We start from the raw sequence: 24,929 nt of genomic DNA on the forward strand, positions 1-24,929 counted from the left end.
GCCAACGGAGATGGAACTCTTGAATGTGGATCTTCAGCTCATCAACATTAGGGTGACCATATTTTGATTTCCAAAAAAGAGGACATTCAGCCCGGCCTCAAGATACTTGAATTTTACCCCAAGTTCACTCAAAGATGCCTATATCACTTTAATATATTTAAAGTGTGCCCCCTCACTCTGGATGGAAAAATGCAGTTTAAAAAAAAAAAAAAAAAAAAGACTGAAAAAACAAAAACAAACAAACAAACAAACAAACACACAAACAAATGTATATATTTTATATATTATATATAATATTATATACAATATTATATATTATTTACATATATATATATATGTGTGTATATATATATATATATATATATATTTATATATATGCAGACCCATGGAAATGTAGTCCAGTCAATACACATACACACAGTAGGCTATGTGCCAACTAAACATTTTTATAAATTACTAACACTACAATTGTCCTTGACAAATTGTTATTCCCATTCAATTGATATTCTCATTCAATGTTCTAGATTGCACACAAACAATAACCGAAATAAACTGACAAACTATTCAACCAGCATGTTTCCAAACGTAGCAGATCAAAAACTACGTTTCCCATAATGCATAGCGTGATTTAGCTTACTGATAGCTAGCTGAGGCAAAAATCTAACTTTGCTATAAAAGTTTACAATAATCGGCAGCTCAACGATGCGACACCAAACGGGATTTTACAGTTAAAGCTCCAACAGAAGTCAAAAGTTGCCATAATATACGTATTTATCGTAAAAAACTTAACAACTGAGCAGGCGTTGTGGCCAAATCGTCAACCCAGTAGATGGCGGTAATGCCTCATGATAGGGGTAAACTGCCAACAAAAACGAGAAGAACTACTCCTTCCCTCCCTACTACTAGGAGCCATGTCATCGCAGGCAGGCACTGCCACCCAGCGGCCGGAGGGATTTTCTTCAAATTGGTCCCGTGAAAAATCATAAAAACCGGACAATTTATAAAACCCGCCCGGACGACGAGGATACTACGTGAAAGTAGGACTTGTCCGGGCAAAAGAGGACACTTGGTCACCCTAATCAACATTGAACAACAAACGTTGATCATACAAATGTTGAGGCGCAGGCGATGTAGAAGACTGTTGCGGAGGTGGTCGTTAGTGCAAGCATGTTTGTAAATGACGGTTATTTCGCGCTGAACTGGAAACAACAGTCTGAGTGGACCAATCACAGTCCATTTGCGCCACATCACCAAGCGTTAACGCGACGTGTAGTCAGAATTTTGTGGAGCTGCACGTCAGGCTACGACGGAGGTTTGAAAATCGGTTCTGCCTTGACGCTGTAAGTCTGCCACGAAAGCATAACTCAGCCTATAGGATAAAATAGCACTTTCCTAAGTCCTTAAAATTGCCTACCTATAGCCGTTCATACTGCAGCAAGCACTCACAAACACACTGGAGTGTGTTGCATTTGGGTCCAACTCCAAAAAGGAAGACAAATAAGTCTCCTTTTTGAGGCTGTGCAAAATGCAGGACAAGGCATAATAAAACAGAACTGTCCTGCATGCAGGACGTATAGCCACTATATGGCGTGTACCTGTGTCTGCTCGGTTTAGGGCGGTTAGGCAAGTTCGCTGCAGCTATAAAGTGGAGGCTCCTCTCATCTGGCCTTTCCACACCTTGTTTCCTCAGTGCTGAGTAATGCAGTTCGTAGGGTTTGAGTGTAACCCATTTGTTTTTTAAGTAATTGTAATGATTCAGAATGAAGCGTTCCTTTTTTTGTGTTCTTGTATTTTTGTTTATATAAATATGTATGGAATGTGCTATCAAAAAAAAAGATTACTTGAATTTTTCTGCATACACGTCTGCAGGCTACTACTAGTGACGAACTGTTATGGACATCCAGACTTTCCGTAGTCCGTTTGGCATTTCCGCGTATATTTGGCGCGCTATTCCTCACTTCCGGTTGGCTCATTTGAGCGTCCCTCAGCGACGCGCGTGTTACGTTCTCGCTGGGAAACATGGCTCTCAGCTTCCAAACTTCAACACTATGTTTGACTCTGCCGATGTCGTGTCAGATATGCCTCGGAAAGGTAAATATCCACCTTCCGATTGTTAATCCAAAAGATAGTAATCTCCACTGTGGAAGTTTCACCAAGAAGGCAACTCGGAAACGTTTGTCAAAGCACAGACGTCAGCTCTTTGAATGATTCATACCGCATATTCAAAGAATATGGACCCGAACCGACTTTTGATGTATTGTAGGTCAGGCAGCCGGTCATATGTGGAAACCACCACGTGTTCTGTTCGTCCTGCATGGAAATGTGGTTAAAGAACGCCAGCCAGTGTCCCTCATGCAGAGTCCCCATTACGACAGAGAACCCCTGCAGAGAACTTATAGGTGAGTAGTTCCTGCACAGAGCATTCGTTGGCAATCCGATCAGCAGCACATCTTTTGACATTCTTCTTGCACAGACAGCCAGTATGTTAGATTATTTTGTAATTAGGGATGTCCCCGATATGCTCAGTTGTTCGAAAATCGGGCCGGATCATGTCATTTTCAGAGGATTGGAATTGAGTGTACAAGATTTTTTTTTTGTCAATGCCAGTGAACATCTCTCAGTGCCAGCCTCCCCAGTTGAAACTGATTTTATGTGGATAACTGTCAATGGCTGCGAATGAGTTAAGGGCTACAAGCAACAAAATACAGCTCTTCAAGGAACAAAATAATCCAGAGGTGTATGTGTGTGTAGGTGTGTGTGTGTGTGTATATATATATATATATATATATATATATAAAAAATAATGTGTGTATGCAATATGTTGTATACTATGCTATGTATAAATTTACACTAGTGAAACAAAGATCACAGGCAGTGTAGTGTATCACATTGGACGACCAACTTTATTTGTATTAATGTATTTGTATATGGTTTATTTATGTAAAACAGTATTTAAATGTAATTTGTTTGCAACCTTATTTTGTGCTGCACAACTGATTTGCCAAAAAGGGGATTTGTATATTTTTTTAATCTGATAATGATGTTGGGATAGCTTTGAATAAACGGAGAGGGGAAAAAGCATCCCTCCCCCCTTTTAATGTCTTAAAATGCCCCCTTTTTTTAACACCATTCACAACATTAAGGAGCCATGGTATCATGTTGCGAGGACAACATTAGTTTAAGCACATGTTAATAAAAGTGTATTATTTTTAATAATTTTACAGACATCTGAATCTGCACTGAAGTACAGTTTGAGCACTTTTTTTCTACTTCTGAATATACATTGTCTACTTTATATCAAAACAATGAAATTCTGACCCATTGATATTGAGGTATAACCATAATAAAAATACATTATTAATGATCAAATCCAATCAATTTAATTGGATTAATTTTATTCAGCGTTTGATCGCTCCATCAATGTTTTGCATCCTACAAATCTAATCTTTTTTCCTATTAATGCTAAGGTGTTCACTACCTTCCTAACAAAATTATGCCCACCCCTACCCTGCCTCTTTTTAAAGAAATAAATATTTTACTTCAATAATAACATATGCTTCAAATTCATAACTCATTATCTGACTAATACTTACCCACTAATCTATGTTTGTTGTGTATTATGCTACAGGAGGTACAAATGACACCGATCACATTGAGAGCCCCGCTATGAGAAAAAGACTTAGGAAAACGAGGGGAGATCTCCTACTGCGCGATTATGAGGTATTGGTCCATCAGACTATATTGTTTAATTGACATCATTATTTTGAACACAAACAACCCTTCATTTGTCCCTCTTAGAGAAGAGCCATTACAGAAACAAAGAATAAAAATATACTGTAGAAGGGTTATTCGTATCTTAGCAGTTGGTTATGGTATTTTGCTAAAATTCATATTGGCTAGGCTTTTTTTCTTCTTAAATGGACAGTAGTTAGGTTATTTTAAAATAGAATATCCAGTCATTAAAATTCTTTTGTGGAAATGTTCATTTAATGCAATTTGTCTTGACAGGAAGAAATCGAAGGTCTCAGCAGAGAAAACGAAGAGCTGAAATCCAAAAATCAAAATTTGGAGTTGCAATTGAGGAAAGCTTTGGATCCCTGCAGTATTAGCTCTGTGCACGCTGATGAGAAAAAAGTGGATCCGAGCATCATGAAGGAATGGGCAAACAGGCTGCAAACAGCCAACGATGTTTGTGATAAACTTAAACAGGATTTTGACAAGCTTAAAGAGGCATGTAATCGCTAACATTTTAAATGAAGTCTTTGCAATGGGACTACCTTTATTAAACCTTTTTAAAATTAAACTTTACTAGACTAGAGTTTGTTATTCTTATCATCCTCAGGCAAATAAAACTCTGCGATCTCAAAATGTTGACCTGGTGCAGGAAAATTCAAGACTGAAAGCTGAAGTGGTCAGTAGATCCCCACAGAAGTAAGTATCTCCTTGCGGGTAATTACTGTTATTGCACAATTGGGGTACGTGAATGTTTCTAGTTTTTGAAATGTAAGAGGCTGCAAACAATTCTAAAATGTACTTACTGGTTATATGAAGTTTTACGACTTAGTATGAGGGCCAAATAAAGCAAAGGACTTGATTAAAGATGTACTTTTACAAGTAAGAGATTAAAGAGATTGCGAACAATTCAAAATTTTAACTCACTGGTTATATAAAGTTTTACGACTTGGAATGAGGGCCAAATAAAGATAAAGAAGGACGAGATTAAAGATGTACTTTTACTACGAGATTAAAGTCATACTTTTACTAAGAAACTAAAGTTGTACTGTTACTAAAAGATTAGAATGTACTGTTATTACTGGCAGTGCAACGGTTTGCGGTTCAAAGCCGAACCGTACGGTTCGTCCTGTACGGTTCAATACGCCTTTATGAACCGCGCCTTTTCGTTTTTGCAATTAATTTATTCCGAACGCTTGTGGAACTAATTGATCGAGCTCTGTGTGCCTGTATGTTACGTGAAGCACAGTTGTGGAGAAATGCCCGCCCCGCCGCAAGTAAATGTCCTATCGTTGTCAAGCACCTGTGTAATAGAAGCCGAGTAACGCCCTCTCTTGCTTACGAGCGAAGTGAAAGTGAAACAAGAAAGAAAACAAAAAGCTATGGCGAGCGGAGGAGTGGAGATACCGAATTTTGAGGAAGCACCGGCTTCTTTCAAATCTGCGGTGTGGCAACATTTCGGTTTCCCTGTGGACTACAATGCGGAGGGAGAGAAAATAGGAGGGAGAGAAAATATTGAAAAAAATAAATAAATAAATTTGCAAGCATTGCTCAGCGCTTGTTCCCTATGCTAATGGCAACACTTATAACATGACTCCGGCACCTCAGCCGGCATCACCCACAGATAACACTTTCTCAGAGCAGGACAACCCCGGAGATGACACCAGTGAAAACACACAGCGGGCTTTGTTAATTTATTTGCAACGCTTGACCTGTGTTACATTGTTCCCTCGCGGACATATTTCTCCAACAACGTATTCCCCGACATTTACGAAATGGCACGCAAAGCCATCGAAGATGACTTCGCTAAAGCACTTAGTTTCGCCGTGACCACTGATAGTTGGACGTCCCGTGCTACAGAGTGCTACTAATTAACTGTGACGATCCACTATAAATCATACCTGTCAAGTTGTACGGTCTCGGCATAATTTATACAAGTGAGCACTGATTTTTAAAATGTGTACGCCGTACGTTACGTTCAAAATCTGTACGTTTTTCGTGCATTACGTTTTTTTCCCTCCGTTCGTTAATACGTTGGTTGAATGACAGGAGAAAAGTCAGAGACACGGAGAGGGAAGAGTGCTTGTTGTGACGCTGTAGCAAACGCGATGCTAGGCTAGGTGGCTCCAATATTTCCTGACTGTGGCCGACAGCCTACAACCTACGCCTAGATATCTTATGCATATAGAACTACATGCGAAATGACAGACTCGGTAGCGTTAGTAAACAGCCGCCATTTTAGAGCAGTAAACTTCTCAGAAGGGCTCTGTTGTAGTGAACCTTCCTAGTGAATCTAAGTAACTTTTTATCTAAAATACTCCTAAATCAGCAAAATCTTGACTTGAGTCTATCTTTAAATGATGAAACGGTTTTAAAATTTTCACATGTCGAAAGTAGACAGAAGGGAACTAATGCAAAAACAGGAGCAATTTTATCAACTTTAACGGTTGATTCAGAACACTAAATGACCTCCAAACATGGCAAAGGTTACACTTTTTTTTTTTTTTTTTTAAAGAAAAAAAACATGAGAGGTAACACCAGTTACTTTGCCAAGTAACTTTTTTACTACTGTGTGTCTATTTCAGTAGTCAGTCACTAAACTAGCCAAAGAGCTAAGAGGCATTTTAACAGTCGAAAATGTTTACATTTTAAGTGTTTATTTCATTTTATTAAAAGCAAAATAAAGGCAGTTTTAAAAAAAAAAATCCAGAAAGCAAACCGAAACCGAACCGAAACCGTGATCCCAAAACCGAGGTTCAAACCGAACCGTGGGCTAGAGAAGTCCTATTTTTACACAGGTGTAGTGTAGCCGAATAAGCCGCTACGCATTTTGTGTACATGTACCTTAAAACCGATTGTAAAATATAGATTTAAGAGATGAACAATTATTCCAGTTCACGAAAGTGTGCTTTGTATTCTAAATGTGTGTATGATTTGACACTCAGCCTTTATTTTTAAAGATTATAATCAAATCTGGTAAAACAATTGAGTTTGAATTTGTGTGTTTCAAGACCCTTTCTACTGTTTTTGTAAATTTATTACACCACAATACTCTTTGTCATACATGCATTCCTTCATTCTGAATACACAAATATGATTAAAATGCCAATGATTTCAAATGGTATTATGTATTCTTGTTAGAAAGGTGGGATTATTTAAAAATAAATTAAAAAAATAAACATTTTGCATTCTCAGGTTTGGGCGGTATACTGTTGCTGCTTTGGAAGCAAAAATCCAGCAGTACCAAAGAGACACTGACCACTTAAAGAGGGCTCTGGAGCGCAGTGACCAGTACATTGACGATTTGGAGAATCGGGTCAGGACGTCTGAAAAGAGATGTGCAGAAATGCAGGAGTCATGTAAAAAGAAAGCACCGGGGCTAGACTCTCTCACCCAACAGCAAAGGATCCATATGATGATGATGAGAAGCTTGAGTGATAACGAGAGGGGCTCCATCTGCAGCAATCCTGAGGCGGATGCACTGACATTTTCTACGCCTCATAGTTTGATGTTCTCATCGTGTACGGATCACAAGGACTCTCTCAAACATCCTTGTGGACTATCTGAAAAAGCAGAGGACATGGACGGCACATCCTCGGACTTCTTTCCCTCCACTCCCTCCTCCGCTTTTCGTTCTCTGACACTGAGGAGCCCCGGTGTGCGCGAGAAGAAAGTTGCATTTAAACCTGTTACTCATCTCAGGAGGCTTGATTTTGATGACGTCCCCAGTCCAGGCAAAACTACCACAGAAAAGCAGTTCAGTGACGGGGACATGTTCCCTAAATGTTTACCTACAAATTCGGATGACGTGCAGCCACTAAAACCTGTTTTTTGGGGATCTTGGAAGCACTCAGAATCAAATGAGCAATCATCTCCTGGTCCGAGTAAAGAACACACAGCTACTGATTCCACGGCTCCTGGTTTTGTAGCTGATGAGCCCGATAGTTTCCAGAAGTCCAGTGAGGCCTCCATGGACGCTGCTTACCTAAACAAAATATCTGAGTTAGATACCATGATGCTGGACGTGGATAGCTCCAGTAGCCGTGGGTCTCAGCTCTCCTTGGCATCCCTTCCCGCCGACTTAGACCACACTCTTGTCGCAGAACCACAGACATGTGCAGATGTTGAAGCACAACGCGTTACAGTGAATAACGAGGCTTCTGGAGATGGCACTGGAGAAAGATGCCCTCCATCCCTTGTGTCACATGTGGAGGAGAATCGTGTGCCTGGCTGTGTGGAACACGGAGCGGCTTCTCACACAGAGGAACTCTCATTTGATCTGCTCTTTGACTCTCTGGAAGAGACTAAGGCCGGTCCCTCTGGCTCTGTCAGTCCAGCGAGCCGATGCAAGGATCATGACATCTCCTCTCCCTGTGGTAAACCTGTGAACACATCAGAACACAGACATACACTCAACGCTGGCCAACCAACAAAAAGAAAGTCCCACAGCCCCTTCAACGCAAGCAGTCCCACTAAACTTTCAAAACTCATGTGAAGTTTTCTCACACCTTTGTGTCCTCTGTAATGAAACATGTTCTTGTCACGCGTTGTTCACAAGGTTTTACTAATTTAAAGTTGCATCTCTGCTGTTTGTGACATTGTAAGCACATGGAAATCTGACTCTTTTGTAAAAGCCCCTCTACTGTATGTACTTCGTAAAGTAGACATTTGATAGGTTTTAAAGTCTTGCATTTAAAAGAAAGCCTGTTGTTGTTAGACAAATTATCGCTGTTTTATGAAGCACTGCCTGTCTATTGTTGGCACATTTACTATCTGACCTTTTTGTCCCAGAAGCTGTGAATCACACAGGATGACAACCTACTGAAAAAAAATCACATAATAAATGCGAATGACCTTGCACTAACAAATATGTTTATTCTGAGTAGAGCGGCTACTGGTTACTATCAATGCTAGGTTGAATTTGAGTTTTTTAAATTCAGTGTTGAAGCAGAAGTTATTGCAAAAAGGTTTCATTCAGTAGTGCTTCCTTCGCTGATGAGCAGCATTACAATAATCCCCCTTGTTATTTCTTGATTTTCTGTCATTCAAAGACGAAATGTGGCCTCTCTACTGCTTAACACCATAATGACACACAACCTCTCACACACAAGCGCACAGAGACAAACACACAGTAATTCAATTGTGGCAGAAAGCACTTTATTATGCAAATTTAACGATATCACGTGTATTTCGCATACTGCTAATCGCTTGCATGAAATTTTAATTGGACAACCATTGTGGATTGAATAAATGAAGTGTTAATTCATTGAGATTCATTAATTTAGGTAAAGACTGTACAAGGTTACACTAGAGTATTAAATCAATTTGTTTAGTGCTCAACTGGAGATAAGCTTTGTGGATGAAGGTGGTTTACCATCTCCTGATATTGTAAACGAACTAGTTTGTACATAAAAATGTTCTGTCGTTTTGTCAATTTCATTGGCAAGAAAGTACCAATATTTTAGACACATCAACCACAAAATGTCTTATGTATTTCTATTGTTTGATTTAGTTGAGTGAAAAAAGTGAATAGTGGATGACTTGGCAACACCTGCCAGTACGAAGCAAACACATTTACATTTATCGTATTTAATTTATACTGTTACCATTTTGATGTGTAAGTACAATAATATAGGATCTGGTGCATTATACCATTTTTGAGGGAGTGGTGACTAGTGCTTTATTTGTATTGAAAACATATTGCAAAAAAAGGTAATATCAATTTGCCTACTAGAATAGAGATTTGGACTTTTTGCCAAATTTATGTGGGTTTTTAACATTTTCTCTACTGGACTTTAATTAGTATACATTCCCCACAGAGAGGAAATCCTATATCGGTGGATGACCGTCGAAATAAACGGCAATTCTTTTCACCTTCCATCACAAAAATTGGGGCCAGTTCCGTGGCACGATGGAGCGGCACAAGTCCTTAAAAACCACAGACGTCTCGTCTCCTGACGTTAGAGCCTCTGCCCTGAGAGCAGTTTTTATCTGTCAGTCTGTTCACTGCTCTGGCACTTTACGTCTCGCGAGAGCAGCCGGGCTGGGCTTGACGAGATCTGAGGCGCTCAGGTGTAAGAGGCTCTCTCATCCCAGCAGAGGGAAACAGTAGACAGATAAGTGCGCGTGAGAGACTGCAGGCATCTCTGTGATCTCCGAGCTCAAGGCTCGACAGAGCGCACACAACACTGCGCACTCGGCTGCATCACAAGCGGATAGGCACAAGATCACTGGCGGTGTCCTTTTCGGGCTTTTGGGGCCGTTTCAGCCCTCTTCTCTCCGTGCACTTTAACTGGGGAAGCTCGCCAAGATGATGTCCATGAACAGCAAACAGGCGCACTTCGCCATGCATCCTTCGCTACCGGAGCACAAGTACACCACCCTGCATTCCAGCTCGGAGGCTATACGGAGAGCCTGTCTACAAACTCCACAGGTAAACACTTTCTCTGAAACTTGCACGGGTTCCAGGTCTCGGGCTTTAGTGGTGAACGGCGACCGTGCGTAATTCCAAGGGTCGCTCCAAGGCGCGTTTGCGCGCGCTTAATCTTGTTTTTAATGTATTCCGCTGCAATGTCTGTGATCTTTTTGAAAGGAGGCAAATGCCGACTTCACTGTTTTCGTATGAATTTTTATGACTTGCTGCTTCTAAAGGAATACCTCAGCTGCATGTGTAATGTGTCGCCGAAAGTCCCAATTGACAGATGCATTTATTAATGTTCTCCTTTCCTCCCCAAATGAACGCTGCATCATTCTTATCTGTTTTTTCCTCCCCGTTATTTACAACCGCAGCTGCAAAGCAACATTTTCGCCAGTTTGGACGAGACGCTTCTGGCCCGGGCCGAGGCTCTGGCGGCAGTGGACATCGCCGTGTCCCAGGGCAAGACGCACCCGTTCAAACCCGACGCCACGTACCACACCATGAGCACCGTCCCGTGCTCGTCGACGTCCACGGTGCCACTGGCCCACCATCACCACCACCATCATCACCATCACCACCAGAACTTGGAACCGCCGGAATTAATGGACCACATCAGCTCGCCCTCTCTCGCCCTCATGTCCAGCGCGCACGACGGGGCCGGGGGTGGAGGCGGCGGCGGCGGCGGTGGCGGCGGAGGGCTGATCTCCACCTCCGCCGCACCCACACACGCGCACGCACACTCGCACATGCACGGCTTGAGCCACCTCTCGCACCAGGCGGCCATGAGCATGAACTCGCCTCTCACCCACCACGGCCTCTTACCGGGTCACCACGGGGGAAGCCAAGTCGGCCCCGGGCTGACGGGCGGCGGGCTGCCGTCCATAAATGACTCGGACACGGACCCCAGGGAGCTGGAGGCCTTCGCGGAGCGCTTCAAGCAGCGGAGGATCAAACTGGGGGTGACCCAGGCGGACGTGGGCGGCGCGCTGGCTAATCTGAAAATCCCCGGCGTGGGATCGCTGAGCCAAAGTACAATTTGTCGATTCGAGTCGTTGACTCTGTCCCACAACAATATGATCGCGCTCAAACCCATCCTCCAGGCGTGGCTGGAGGAGGCCGAGGGGGCCCAAAGGGAGAAAATGAGCAAACCGGATATTTTCAACGGAGGGGAAAAGAAACGCAAGAGGACCTCGATAGCTGCCCCGGAGAAGAGGTCCTTGGAGGCGTACTTCGCCGTGCAGCCGCGACCCTCTTCAGAGAAAATAGCAGCCATTGCGGAGAAATTAGACTTGAAAAAGAACGTGGTGCGAGTGTGGTTTTGCAACCAAAGACAGAAGCAGAAAAGGTTGAAATTTTCCGCCGCCCACTGATGCTTGGGGGGGAAAAAATGAAAAGACACGCAGACTAAAGTTGTTGTGACTGAATTTGAGGACCAATGGACAATTAAAGAGCACCAATTCAGTCTTTTGTCTCCGGCGAATTTATACGCTGGTGCGCAATGGGCTTCGATCATTCTATAAGAGGCTTCATATATTCATTATTTTTTCACGTTATCGGTGAATGTGAAGTATGCAAAATCAGATTCCACCCACCTTGCGCCGTTCCTAAGAGGAAAACTTTAGCGACGTCGACGTTGCCTTTTAAAACACGCGGAGAAGGGAAAATGATACTATAGCGAGTTCGTTTCTCCTCACTGGCCTATTATTTGAACTAATAGCCATTCACAAATTACCTCATTGATTGTCGTATATATTTAAATTTGGTTTGGCGTCTGTGGTTGTTGTTCTAGAATAATCCACATGACTGTTTATTTATTCATGTCTTTATTTATTATTTCGGGGGCTGCTATAAGTGAAATTTCGTTGCAGAGTCTAGAGTGTAGGCCTGCATGGAATCCTAATTCACTGGCAGCATTTGATCATCTGCAGGCTCTCACGTCTGTATATCTATTTATTTCAATTTGCACAAAATACCCTTTATTTATAAGAAATGTCCACATGGTTTTGTAAATACAAACATCACTTTATCACAAGATTCAAGTTGTGTTAGAATTAAAATGAAAGCGTGGGTCCGTGGACACATTTGGATTCACAATTTAAGGTTAAAAAAGAAGGGAAATAAATCCACCTGAGAGCACGAAAAGCCTTGTCTGCTGATGAAAACTAAACTGAAATATATTTTCTGTGTTTTAGTTTGCAGTGCAAGCACTCTATGCATTGGAAGAGCAATTATGACTACTCTTTGGTATACAGTAGAGCTTTCTACCGCTATAGAACTTGCCTTGTGATGGTGTAAGTCACTGTTAACTGCCTGTTTTCACATTAAGATCACCACGTTGTTTGTCGTGTTAAATGTGAAGGAAAACGTTGTAAGTACTATTTTTTATTTTGTGCACAGGTATGTTTACAAAGCTGGGTGTCATGGAAATGTCTCTTTAACCCGCTGTTCTCACAAATTGTCCACACACGTTTGCTGTCCCTTTTCTTTCATTCTGACTTCAATTGTATTTCCCATCCTCTACGCCAAATTCAACAGGGAGGTGTGTTCCAGCAATCTTCTAATAAATAGAAAAATTAAAGTTTGCCTTTCTGGTTGTGGATGTCCCATAAATTAAGAAGTTTCCTGTGGTATTTGATTAATTGGTCGAAATATTTTCCTTATGTTTTTTTCTTCCCACCATAATAATCTTTAAGGCCTTCGTTTGCTTTAAATGAAAATAAAATGTATACATCTTCACAAACTCAAGCAGTAATCACGTATAATAGAGCAAATAGTTTACAGTATAATAACATATAGTGTGATTATAGAGGGACTGAGCTTACAAAAATATACTCGATTTTTTTGTTTTTATAAAGGGGGAAATAAAGAGCACATTTTATGTCAGACTAAATTTTCGAATTGTTTCGTAGATTTAAAAAATCTTGCAACCCCAACCCCTTTATACCACACATACACATTTTACTTTCCTCTCTGGCTGTTGTAGCATTTTAGCATCCAATGAGCAAAATTCCTGCATGGCAGAAAAAAAACCTTTACAAAGGAAACGTGAGTAGCTGTGTATTATCTTTTCTTTTTTCATGTTTTTTTTTTTTTTTAGTATAGATTGTCGTAAAGCACATTATTTACAATAAATGTAAATAATATTTCAAAACACAGCCAAGTGCCGTTTCAATGAGTTTGTTTCAATTCCCTCTATATACATTCTGAAAATTCATGTCAAATTTGCATGTTGTTTGGAACGCTGCAGCTACACGGCAATAATTTCAGCACCACGAACAGCTCCGCTGGCGGACTGTGGAGTGATGCATTATTGAAAACCTATATCAAACAGCTCTGGGCTGCTGTCTCTCTGCACAGGGGCTCTGGATGAAGTCGGACGGTCTGCCTGCACAATAGCCTCTAATATGTTAATGGCCGTAGGGGATGCCTGAGGTTCCGTCCCCAGCTGGCTCGCCTACCATATGTCAGCCTGTTACGACAGAGGCCTCTATTAATCAGAGGCATATTTCATCAGTAGCTTTACCGATATCATAACCCTTAAAGCGCCATTAATAATGGGCTAAGGTGTCGTTGCTTCACGGGCCTGTTATAGGCCTACATTCATGGAACATTTAGGTGACATGCACTCAAATGATAGGTACCACCTTGGACCTATGATGAGATTTACATGCAATGAAGGTCATATTTTCATCTCCATTTATAGTCATAACCAAATGGAAATACAATTTAATCAATATTAAGATAGAGAGGACCATATGGTGGAGGACACCATTTCATTTTGCTGTACATGTGGATAAGAACGTATTTTTCATTCCTTTACTGCCAGTTTGTTTTTGTTAATTACCAGTCAATCATGAAAAAAAAAAAAAAAATTGAAGCTCTTGAAAAAGTACTGAAAATAGAATTTTAACCATTTTTCAGAAAAATACTCTTAAAGGCAATATTTGTACCTGTTGAGAGTTAAGTTGCTGTTTGAAAAGAATATTTATTTTACTCAAATAGCAAAATAAAAAGACCTGATAATTTTGCATTCTTTTCTTTAGTTTTGTTTCCCTTATAGAGCAGTATGAAGCATAATGTATAATTCAGCAACAAATTATATAATATAATAATAATAATAATAATAATGATAATATATTTAGTGTGATAATGAACATTGTTAAAATTCCTCCCTTCAACGTCGGTGCCTACAAGACCCTCTCATAAGTTTAACACCTCCAGGCAATTAATTAATCTTTAGCATGGATGTAAATAAGAGGAAATTGGATTCCTGACAGATGAGATGTGAGCTTCTCTGACACCACGTCTCCAAATAATGATTTGAACTCAGGTTATGGCAAGGCAGTGCAGCTCAGATTTACGAGCACATGACTTTTTCGAGGCTGCGAGCGGAAGCCAGCGGCCCATGAACTAATCGCAGCTGTTAGGCACACGCGTCAAGATGGATGGCATCATTAGAAGCCCGCTAAAAGGTAAAAGAATCGGAAAAACTCACACACACCGCGTGCCCTTGTTTCTTTTTTGACATTGTTCAACTTCAATGCGTTCTAAGAAGAAAATAATAAGAACTCCCGTCGAGGGCCCGGTTGATCCAACAATGCGCAGGGAGGCTGGCCTTTGGACGGAAATGTCAAACCGGGGGATGTTGAGGGGGTAGATCCCCCAGATCTGTACTCATTTCCCATTATATTTGCTCAGTAATCCGCGGTGGCAGCCATGCATCGCCCGGGACTGCTTTGAGAAGCGATGCTGTTGACACACGGGTATATTTCAATCACGGAGGGTTCAAAGTCACACGAACAACTTATTTGTCTAATAAATCCGCCATTTAGTAAGAAAAATATTTGATCTTGGGGGGCTGACCTCTTGCCATGTAGCTATAGTGATGCTTCAAGGATATGCAGCTTCCTGCATATCGAAAAATTGCAAATTGGATTTAGGTTAGTGTCAAGAAACAGTCCAAGCGCACACATACATGTATTTTCGCACTTGCCTGGAAAAGTTTAGTTGGAGGACAGACAAGTTGTTCGCATGCAAGGACCTTGACAGGCGCTGCGATTTAATACGCAAATTCTCTTGTATAAGTATAATTTATGTGTTTTGTTATTTTATTATTATTATTATTATTACAGTTCACTTAATAAAGTGTCTGTTCGAGATTTTCAGAGATTAAAACAAATAAGAACATTTTAACCCTTTAATGCACGAATTATGAATCGACTTTACGCACAGCTATTTAAAAAAATTGTTTTAATTGGTTTAGCTTATAGTAACATTATATAAATTCAGAAATGTATTTTTCATTTTTGGTTTATAAAAATAAAATCCAAAATACATTAATAATTAATATATAAATATATATACAGGGGTTGGACAAAATAATGGAAACACCTAACATTTTGGCATCATAATCATTGAACATAATTGTTAAATAATGGCATGAGGAACATTCTAATGAAGTTGAGCATCTCGTATGGCCGGCACAATCCCCAGACCTCAACATTATTGAGCATTTATGGTCAGTTTTAGAGATTCAATTAAGACGTCGATTTCCACCGCCATCGTCTCTAAGAGAGTTAGAGGGCATTCTAACTGAAACATGGCTTAAAATTCCTTTGGAAACAATTCACAAGTTGTATAAAATCAATACCTCGGAGAATTGAGGCCGTAATTGCCGCAAAAGGCGGACCTACACCATATTAATTTTTTTTTTTTTTTTTTTTAATTGTCCAACCCCTAAATATATATACAGTATAATATACATCTGAAAGCATTAATTTGCATTGCATTATAATGAACAAAGCGGTTTTGTATGCTTAGTGGGCTAATTTCCTATTAATACGCTTTCATTTTGTACTTTCGGCTTGGACACATATAACAACAATACATTGTACTTTAACAGCTTCATTAAAGACTATAGTTCTCTGTCTGCCAAATTGTCATTACAGTCATCCACAGTAAGAATATTTAATTGAAAAGAAATGAAAGTAGCTTAATTCTTCATTGCCTGTCAAGTTAGTTCACTTTGCCATAACACATATAGTAACCTGGCCCACTTCCTCCCAATGTGTTTAACACTGTGCATAGTATCAGGCACACTGTCATTCAGCATGGGGTGAGTTAGCTGGAAATCCTAACAATATCCCTTGTAAGTTTCAACACTTGTCTTTCTATATGTCATGTCATTTATAAGAAGCATATTTAAACCTAAATGTCACTTCATGCAAAATGTCCCACTACCTACATAAATGCCATTAATCTGGCAGCCCATGCCTCTCACGAAACTGTCATGACCGTGGGCAAAATGCTCTTTGAACTCGAGGACTGAAATCACATCGCTGTCCTCATATAATTTCACATGTTGCTATAAATAGAAGGGCAAGCCACTGGAAGCAAGAGGCAAGAACAGTCATTGCTTCATAATATAGTAGGTTCACTATGTGTATTACCTTTCGATTTGTCTTTAAGAGTTTTTTTTAAATAAAATATGGCATTTGCTTTCGTACTGAATTCATGGTAAAGCAAAACCAGAAACTGGTCTGATAATCATCCAAAAGCAGGAGAGTACCCCTTTATATTTTCTTACTGATTTGGCTTCTAATCAACACATTTATTACGGTACTCGATTGATCAATGCTCCCATACCACCCCTAACACAAATATACTGCATAGCTATGCATAATGTATTGCAGTACTTATAAAAATGTGCTCAATTCATTCTCTGTTCAAACTCATAACTCATTCAACTCATATATAAAACCATGCAGTTTTCACTATTTAAATAACCTGAAAATTACAAAATTCACAATTTTGGGGACACATTTAGTCAATGCACCAATTCAGTTATAGACAGCATTGTAGAATAGTGTTTATCACCTCTGCTCCACATTGCTAAATTTCAGGGTTCCAATTGCTGTCCCAGCTTTTCTGTACAGAGTTTGCCTGTTCTCATACAATACTTGTGTTTTCTTTGCCCCCTCTGGCTCCCTTGAAGACAATATTATTTTAAGATGTGTGCGTGAGAGAATGGTTGTGTGTGCTCTGTGATTAACTGGTGACCAATAATATTGCTCTTGAAGTTTTTTTTCCCCCTAAAAATACTTTTTTGGTATTTCCCCATAGACTATAGCATTTCAGTGAAGGCAGTACAGGCATATATTCCATGTATATCTGGCAGGGAGCAGCTCTCCATCCGTTGATATTCAATACGTTCCTCTGTACACATGGACTTCAATAATGAGGAGAGTGTCGGCCACCGGTTGTCCGCCACCACGGCATCAAATATTCATCACTGTTGATTAAACAGCCGGCAGCTGCCGATCGGCCGGGTGTCAAATTTGTATCCCGCTACCTCGATACACACAAAGCTAGACAGAATACAGCAAATGGGAATGAAATAGCACCTGGGACAAAATAGCCATGAAGTCCAACCTGTACATGTGTGTAAGCATGGGTACTCAGGGGTTTAGTGTAGGGCATCACTTGCACTTTTAACACCTCTACAACACTGACGTCTCCAAACCTCAACCTGGATATTCATATACGTGTGTGTGTGTGTCACAGAGTTAGAGAGAGCGAGAGCGAGAGGTTACTGAGGCACATTAAATATTTCATGAGTTGTTGGAGTAGTGGAAAGAATGCCCAGGAAGGTTGGTTCAACTCACTTCTTTAACTCTTTTTAAGGAGCATTGCAGAGGAACACATACATACTGTAGACACAGGCACGAATGTATATTAGATTGCCACTTCCTATATAGACATATAAGAACATTGCAGAACAGTCATTGGAAAACAAGTGTCTGAGTGAGTCACAGACAAAGCGAGATCTCAGCTTACTGGTCATTGATCGTGTGTCTGTGATCCTATTGGCCTCTTGTTACTCAGACTGGAATATCATCCTCTGGATCCCGTTACTGGAATATTCGACACATGACACAGCTGTCACACCAGCCTCTCAAACCAAGTGTCAGCCAGCCAACACAATACGAATGACGATGCCTGCTCCTGCTAAAAATAGGTCCTTTTCTTTTGGAAGTACATTGTACAGGATGAGCGGACTTTTAATCAATTAATAAATCAATTAGGACGTAAACAAAGCTACCATTTTGTATACTACAGGAGGGAAGACTGGTTTCTGGTACTGAACAAATCTGAACAAATCAAGGTCATCCAATCAAACATCTTTGTCATAGTTATATAGTTGGCTAACAATATTGTGAGTAAAAATTATGTTCTCTGCGCTTAAAGTATCCTAGACGAGTTGTCAGCAGCATCTATGTGCAGCTCCAAACTTACATGTAGGCAAACTTCCCCAGCTGGCAGATATTTTCGGCAATCATTGTTAAATTATATTGTGTTGTGTGGATAATCATGTTCATGTGCTAAAACACTAACTGTGTGCCTGCGGGATCCCATGTAAGTTCTAGCCATTTTTGACATCTTTCATCAATACCACGTGTTCTGACATTGATTGTTATGTTCCTCGGTGTCCTGGCTTCTCAGCACGCAGGTCGCACGGTGAGATATCAGCTCTCCTGTTTATTACTCAGGGGACTCCAGTAGACTGACAGCTATGACAGGCAGAACCGGAGCTGACGCCGACACGCTACTGATTAGCCTGTCACTCCGAATAGAGGCAAACAGAAACACATGCATGTCATGCCATCAGTTTGGATATGATGAGATTGATAATTGTTCTTGAGCTACAATATGAGCACTGTTAAATGTGTTTTATATTATAGTTTATTATGCATTTACGCGGTCAATCTGTAGCATCATGTGTCAGTTTGCAAACCTTTTTACTAAGCTTGAGAACGATAAACCGATACGACCGAATATCCGGTTTTACAGGCGAGCGATTCGGCTGTATCGATAGCAAACTAACCATCCGACAGTAAATAGCCAGTAAATCATAGATGTATCGATAGTACAACAAGGACTCGGCTATCGCGAGCAAAAAAAAAAACAGTTAGCAGCATTCATTTTATTGCTTTACTTGTTTTATGTACCAAGCTATATGTAAATGAATGACACATACTGTAATTAGCTTGCACTTAAATCACGCTGCGCAGTGCCTTCCCCACTGCTTGACCCCAAAGATCACCATACTTCAAGTGAGACAGCACACATCATATAACATGAAGAGCCACTACTCACAGTCGTGGTTGCCTCAACTTCCCATCATGCATTTCGATCGTGATGGGCGTGTCATAACTAAGCCCGAGCAAACGAAACCACAGTCGCGCATGCTAAAACAATGGACAAACAACACGAGCACTGACGCCAGCTTGCCAGGCGGAAGTTACGAATGACAGCGATTGATTATCAACGCACGTTGGACTTCGAAGTGAAGACGGCAGCCAGATTTGCATGGGACAGAGATCGTGAGTTTTTAACCCTGAAAAATAACCCACTACAATGGCACGACCTGCGGGAGATATTGTTTCCACGAAACGCAGTCTACTTAAACATGAACATGTGGAGCAGCTGATCTTCCTCAAGAAAAATCTGCCCTTCAAAAAGATATGGACAGTGATGAGGAATAAAAATGTGGAAGCGCAGGCATAAGTGAATGACTTGGCTGTGTATAAGGTTAAAATAATGATTATTGACCTATCTGGCTAAAATGCCATGTTTTTATTCCCCCAATTATACCAGAGGTAAAGAATAATAGCATTATGATTTATTTATTATTTATTTTTTATGATAACACTAGCAGGTTTAATTCTTTTCTTCTATAGCTCCTGCATATAATTTTAGTTTGTAAGACGTTTACGTTGCAAGGTTGCACTTAAATTACCTACCTCTTGTGTTAAAAACACCAGGAAATACAGAGATTGAATTACTGCACGTTATTGTTGTCTGTCACTGGAGTTTTATTTTATTATCAATCCCAGCCAACAAAATGATGGTCATCTAGTTGGCCTTATTTTTTTTAATCATGTCTCAAAAATAAACATACATTAGTATGAACTTTTGTTGTTTAATTTTGCTTGTAGAAATTTGGTCTTTTTATCCGTTTAAAATACTGTAAGAACAAACAACAAATGTTTACTATCGTATCGTTTTCACACTGTATCGAACCATATTGCTCTTAAACTGTATCGAATCGTATCGAATTGCTCTGCCTTAAAAATGTATCATTTTTTAATCGAATCGTAACCTGTGTATCTAGATACATATCGAATCGGCTTCATACCAGAGATTCCCAACCCTACTTTTTACATAGACATTTAATACTGTCAACCTGACAATTTTTCCCTCTAGAGAAGGTCATAAAGATTACTTTTTTGCATGAGTTATTGAAGTCTAAAAATCTTTTTTTTTTTTTTTTTTTTTTTTTTTTAAAGAAGAGTTAAATGTACACATTCTGACCACGATTAATGCATTTCCTTATTTTCCTGCCAGACTTTACAAGAAAATGAAATGAATGTTATCATAACTTTTAGTTGTGTAATTTTCAACCAATTTCCAATAAACATTCAATTTGAGTATTGCACGGGTAATGTGAAATAACTGAATTTGGTTGGAATCCAAATTCGTCAGAAAAAAAAAAAAATTCAATTAACATGTTCAGAAACAATTTAGCAAGTGTACATGTCTTCTACTGTTTCCTGCTATACATTTTACATACAGTATTTTACAAGCCATGAAGGTGGAAGGGACAGTCTACCACTGTTTTTCGTGTTTGTTGGGCCTTGGTCTACTCTCTGACTTTGTCAGAATATGAACAGAATAACCAATGTCAATGTCAACTAATGTCAAGAATATTTGCTGATTTGTGGGGTAATGTAATACTTTTATTGAGACTACTCAGGTGTTTTTATAGTTTGTTATTTAATGGAGTGTATTTGATGAGATGTTGTCAAATCTTAAAAAAACAGCACTTTGGTTCTCCCCACTGTATGTCCTCTCTTCAAATCTCCAGACAACCGTTCATACATATATTTAACTCAATTGACTCATGAGTTATTTTTTCCCAACTGAGCTGCCCTGCCCTCACATAGCCATCATCCAAATATGGTAATCCTATATGGCCCAATAAGACAAGGAGGCAATGGGAGAGACGGGAAGGTGAGGTGACAAAAGCATTGAATAATTAACAATGAAAACAGACAGTATTGATCAAAGAGGTGAAAAATGGACATTCATACCAACATGCATTGTAATGCAACACTGCTGGGGGTTTCATGAGGCAGTAAAGAAATGTATTTCTAGGGGACCAAAGTCACACTAGTAACCTGTTTGACTTTTAATTCAGGACTTTCAAAGCAATGATGAGAAGAGCACAGTGGGCTAATGTTTTATGTGACTCAACCAGATGCTAAGTAATTAAAATGATATGATAGACCTTTATTGGTCAATTACCCACACGAATCAAATGACTCAGCCTGATGTAACCGTCTTATTATCACTCAATTAAAACAAATGCTCTCTGCGGTGGTGGATGGGTGTGAGAGGGAGGAAGCACCAGATACTCACTATATCATCAGGTAATTAATATTTTCATTAACTTGCTCTTTGTTGAGCTGTGACCCGTCTCTGATCATTTCATTTCCTCACCAAGGGTTCAATACTTTAGTGGCTTAATAATTAGTTTGATTTATACAGTATCTGCCTTATTTAATGAAGGAGTGCAATCATTTCCCTTCCTCCTTGTGCCAAGTGCCACTGCTCCGCTTGCTCTCTTCTAATGTCCAATAAATATGGCAAGTCCCACTCTGTGGGAAGAATAGGCCTTGGTGAATTGAGACAGCTCATGAACAAGAAACAGACACACGGTTGATGAAATATTTACACCAGGATCTTTGAGGGATGAAGAACAGTCTCACGCCCAACACGACGGGGAAACACGGCCTATTAAAGATTGAAGCAATCACACGTGAATTTTCTCGGTCTATAGAGTGTAGTTCTTGTCACTAGTAGCTAAATACATCAACCAGGAAGTGGCTCAAGGATGTAGGAATCAATCCAGTGGCAACTGCAAGAAAGTCACCTGTGTATTTCACCACACTATCAATAATACTGTGATCCAATACTGAACTTTTCAACATTTCAAAGATTGAGATGCCTTTCAATTGTACTCTCACCATTTATTTCAGCATAATGCAGAAACTGATTTTGTCCAGTTTTTTTTTCTCTAAATGCAGTAGTCAGCATGCTGTGTTTTCAGTCATACTGTACCTTTTGCTGCAACTGATGCGTATCTCATTTTAAATGCAAGCTCTCTCTTTTAAAATGTAAGCCCTCAAGCTAGTTCTGCATGTTACCTCAGACTCAAAATTTCTCAAAAAAAAAAAAAAAAAAAAGACTGTTAGCAAAATACACACTCATACAGATTACAAGATAGAGGGAAAAAAAGACGGAGAAAGAAGAAGTAATTGCTTGACAGAATTTATATATTTCTTTTGATGATTTCCAAAAGTAATGCTAATCTTCACTGTAAAAGTGGCTAGAATTTCTTGCCAGAACGGGGGGGGGCTTAAACCTAATAAAACCACTGAAATGCAAATAACGTCTTTTGGCACAGTTATAAATGTAACACACAATAAAACACAACAGGTTTCACACACACAGTGGTTAACACTTCCTTCTCACAGTTCTGAGATCAAGGGTTCAATCCTGGGCTACGACCTTCCTGTGTGGAGTTTGCATGTTCTCCCTGTACCTGCAAGGGTTATATCCGGGTACTCCAGTTTCCCCCACATCCCAAAATATGCATGGAAGGCTGATCGAACACTCTAAATTGTCCCTAGGTATGAGTGTGTGCGCGAATTGTTGTTAGTCTCCTTGGACCATGCGATTGGCTAGCAACCGATTCAGGGTGTACTCCGCCTACTACCCATAGTAAGTTGGGATTGGCTCCAGTGCCCTGTGGCCCTCATGAGGATAAGCGGATCAGAAAATGAATGAAAGGTTTCACATGCATCAGGCTACTGCATTAAACTGAAAAGAGGCATGATGAGAAACTGATTTCCATTCAAAGATTGTATTTTGTCACTGATTTGCAAAATTCCATCTAAAACTTCATCTAATTTTTATTTTTCCTAATTTCCTCAAATCTGAATGCAAAACCTCAATTAAAACTATTCAAGAACATAGGATGTACATTAAAACTGAAGATAAGGTAAACATTGACTTTTTTTTTTTAAATAATGAAGATATTAGTAACAGACATTAACAAAAAATAAGTACAAATGACTTACATTATGCACAGTGAAATGGAATATATTTTGAAGATAAAGCAAACATTGACTTTTTAAATTTTTTTTTTTTTTTTATCAAATGGAAATAAATAAGTATTCTTACATAAATGAACAAAAGTAAATCCAAAGTTCACATCAACATGGAAAATGTTCTGAACCTCACAAAAAATCATAAATAATAAAATAAAATAAAACAAAACAAACCCTTTCCTTTCTCTTAAAGATCTGATTAATTTTCCATTGTCTTGCCCTTTTAATTCAACAAGCTTGTTTTTTTCCTCCCTATTTGTTGTTAATAAAAACGTGCATTTGAACCAATCAGAGCTAACTATCCATGCTGATCACATGTCAGTATGTCAGCCAATTGAAATACTGTATTTTTCGGACTATCAGTCACATTTTTTTTCATAGTTTGGCTGGGGGTGCGACTTATACTCAGGAGCGACTTATGTGTGAAATTATTAACACATTATGATATCATTTCCCATGTTATGGAGTGACACTGATGGTTTGGTAAACTTATTAGCATGTTCTTTATGCTATAGTTATCTGAATAACTCTTAATAGCTATGGCCACGTTCGTGTTCTGCCCTTGGCAATGTGTGTTCAATTGTATCATTGACTCTTTTATATTGAAATGCATGCTTTTAGTTTGTGGCGCTTTCACGCCCAAGTGGGGGCGCACTCGCACTTGTTTACACGAAGAAGAGCGCTCACACGCCAGAAGAAGACGGAGAGCGTCTCTGAGCTAGTGGGCGAGAGAGAGTGGGAGAGAGACATGGCTGCGAACCTACGCTCATTGTTTATGCTTGTAAAATATCTCTACAGAGGCAATGCTTGTCTGTATCATCTTTTCTGTTGTTGTTGTGTGTTTTCCACCCATGATCGAGCATTTAAAGCTAGTTGTGTGGTTGTTTGAACGATGTGCTAATGCTAGCGAACGCATGCTAACCGTTTGTCATTGCTGTATTAGCACCTAATTATCATTTATTTACATTGATGCGAACCTCTTTGGTATCGAGAACGAAATTGATTCAACAAATTATACAGACGTCCAGCATCGTCATTTGGGAGTTTAGCTCGCTTTATAGCCAGGACTGAGCCGTAGCGTCCTGGTGAGGACAGTATATTGGCATTTTGTTGTTCATGCATCATGTAACATCATACTGTAGACTTATTCAGCATGTTGTTCTCTCTTGTATTTTCATATTAAATATCCTTTCAAGATGACATATCTGTTCGATGTGTTGGATTTTATCAAGTAAATTTCCCCCCAAAATGCAAATTATACTCCGGTGCGACTTATATATGTTTTTTTTCTCTTCGTTTGGCATTTTGTGGCTGGTGCGACTTATACTCAGGTGCGACTTATAGTTCGAAAAATACGGTAGACAGCCGAGTCCAGGTTTTTTTTTTTTTTTTGTGCCTGCATGTGCTTTGTGTTCAGGAACGCTGGGAAGAACAATGTAAAATAAATAAATGAATAGTAATATCGGTGGAAACAGATTAAACTACACAAGCACTTTATTAGGCTTGTTGTTAACACTTGTGTATGTAAAACTGAGGCTAGTTGA

The 24,929-nt window shown here is 39.6% G+C and overlaps 2 protein-coding genes across 2 annotated transcripts; both read left to right on the forward strand.

The window, feature by feature from the left end:
• Nucleotides 1-1,945: 1,945 nt before the first annotated feature.
• obi1 (ORC ubiquitin ligase 1) lies at nucleotides 1,946-8,600 on the forward strand. Its single transcript, XM_057838649.1, has 6 exons — nucleotides 1,946-2,091; nucleotides 2,264-2,399; nucleotides 3,629-3,720; nucleotides 4,009-4,230; nucleotides 4,343-4,431; nucleotides 6,928-8,600. The coding sequence occupies exons 1-6, from the start codon at nucleotides 2,020-2,022 to the stop codon at nucleotides 8,225-8,227; spliced, it is 1,911 nt and encodes a 636-aa protein (XP_057694632.1). The 5' UTR covers nucleotides 1,946-2,019; the 3' UTR covers nucleotides 8,228-8,600.
• Nucleotides 8,601-9,838: 1,238 nt separating this feature from the next.
• pou4f1 (POU class 4 homeobox 1) lies at nucleotides 9,839-13,503 on the forward strand. The gene is made up of 2 exons (XM_057842352.1): nucleotides 9,839-10,165; nucleotides 10,522-13,503. Exons 1-2 carry the CDS (start codon nucleotides 10,043-10,045, stop codon nucleotides 11,518-11,520), a joined length of 1,122 nt encoding a protein of 373 aa, XP_057698335.1. The 5' UTR covers nucleotides 9,839-10,042; the 3' UTR covers nucleotides 11,521-13,503.
• Nucleotides 13,504-24,929: the final 11,426 nt, after the last annotated feature.

The sequence above is a fragment of the Corythoichthys intestinalis genome, chromosome 1, assembly GCF_030265065.1.
Source record: "Corythoichthys intestinalis isolate RoL2023-P3 chromosome 1, ASM3026506v1, whole genome shotgun sequence".
NCBI classification, from domain to species: domain Eukaryota; kingdom Metazoa; phylum Chordata; class Actinopteri; order Syngnathiformes; family Syngnathidae; genus Corythoichthys; species Corythoichthys intestinalis.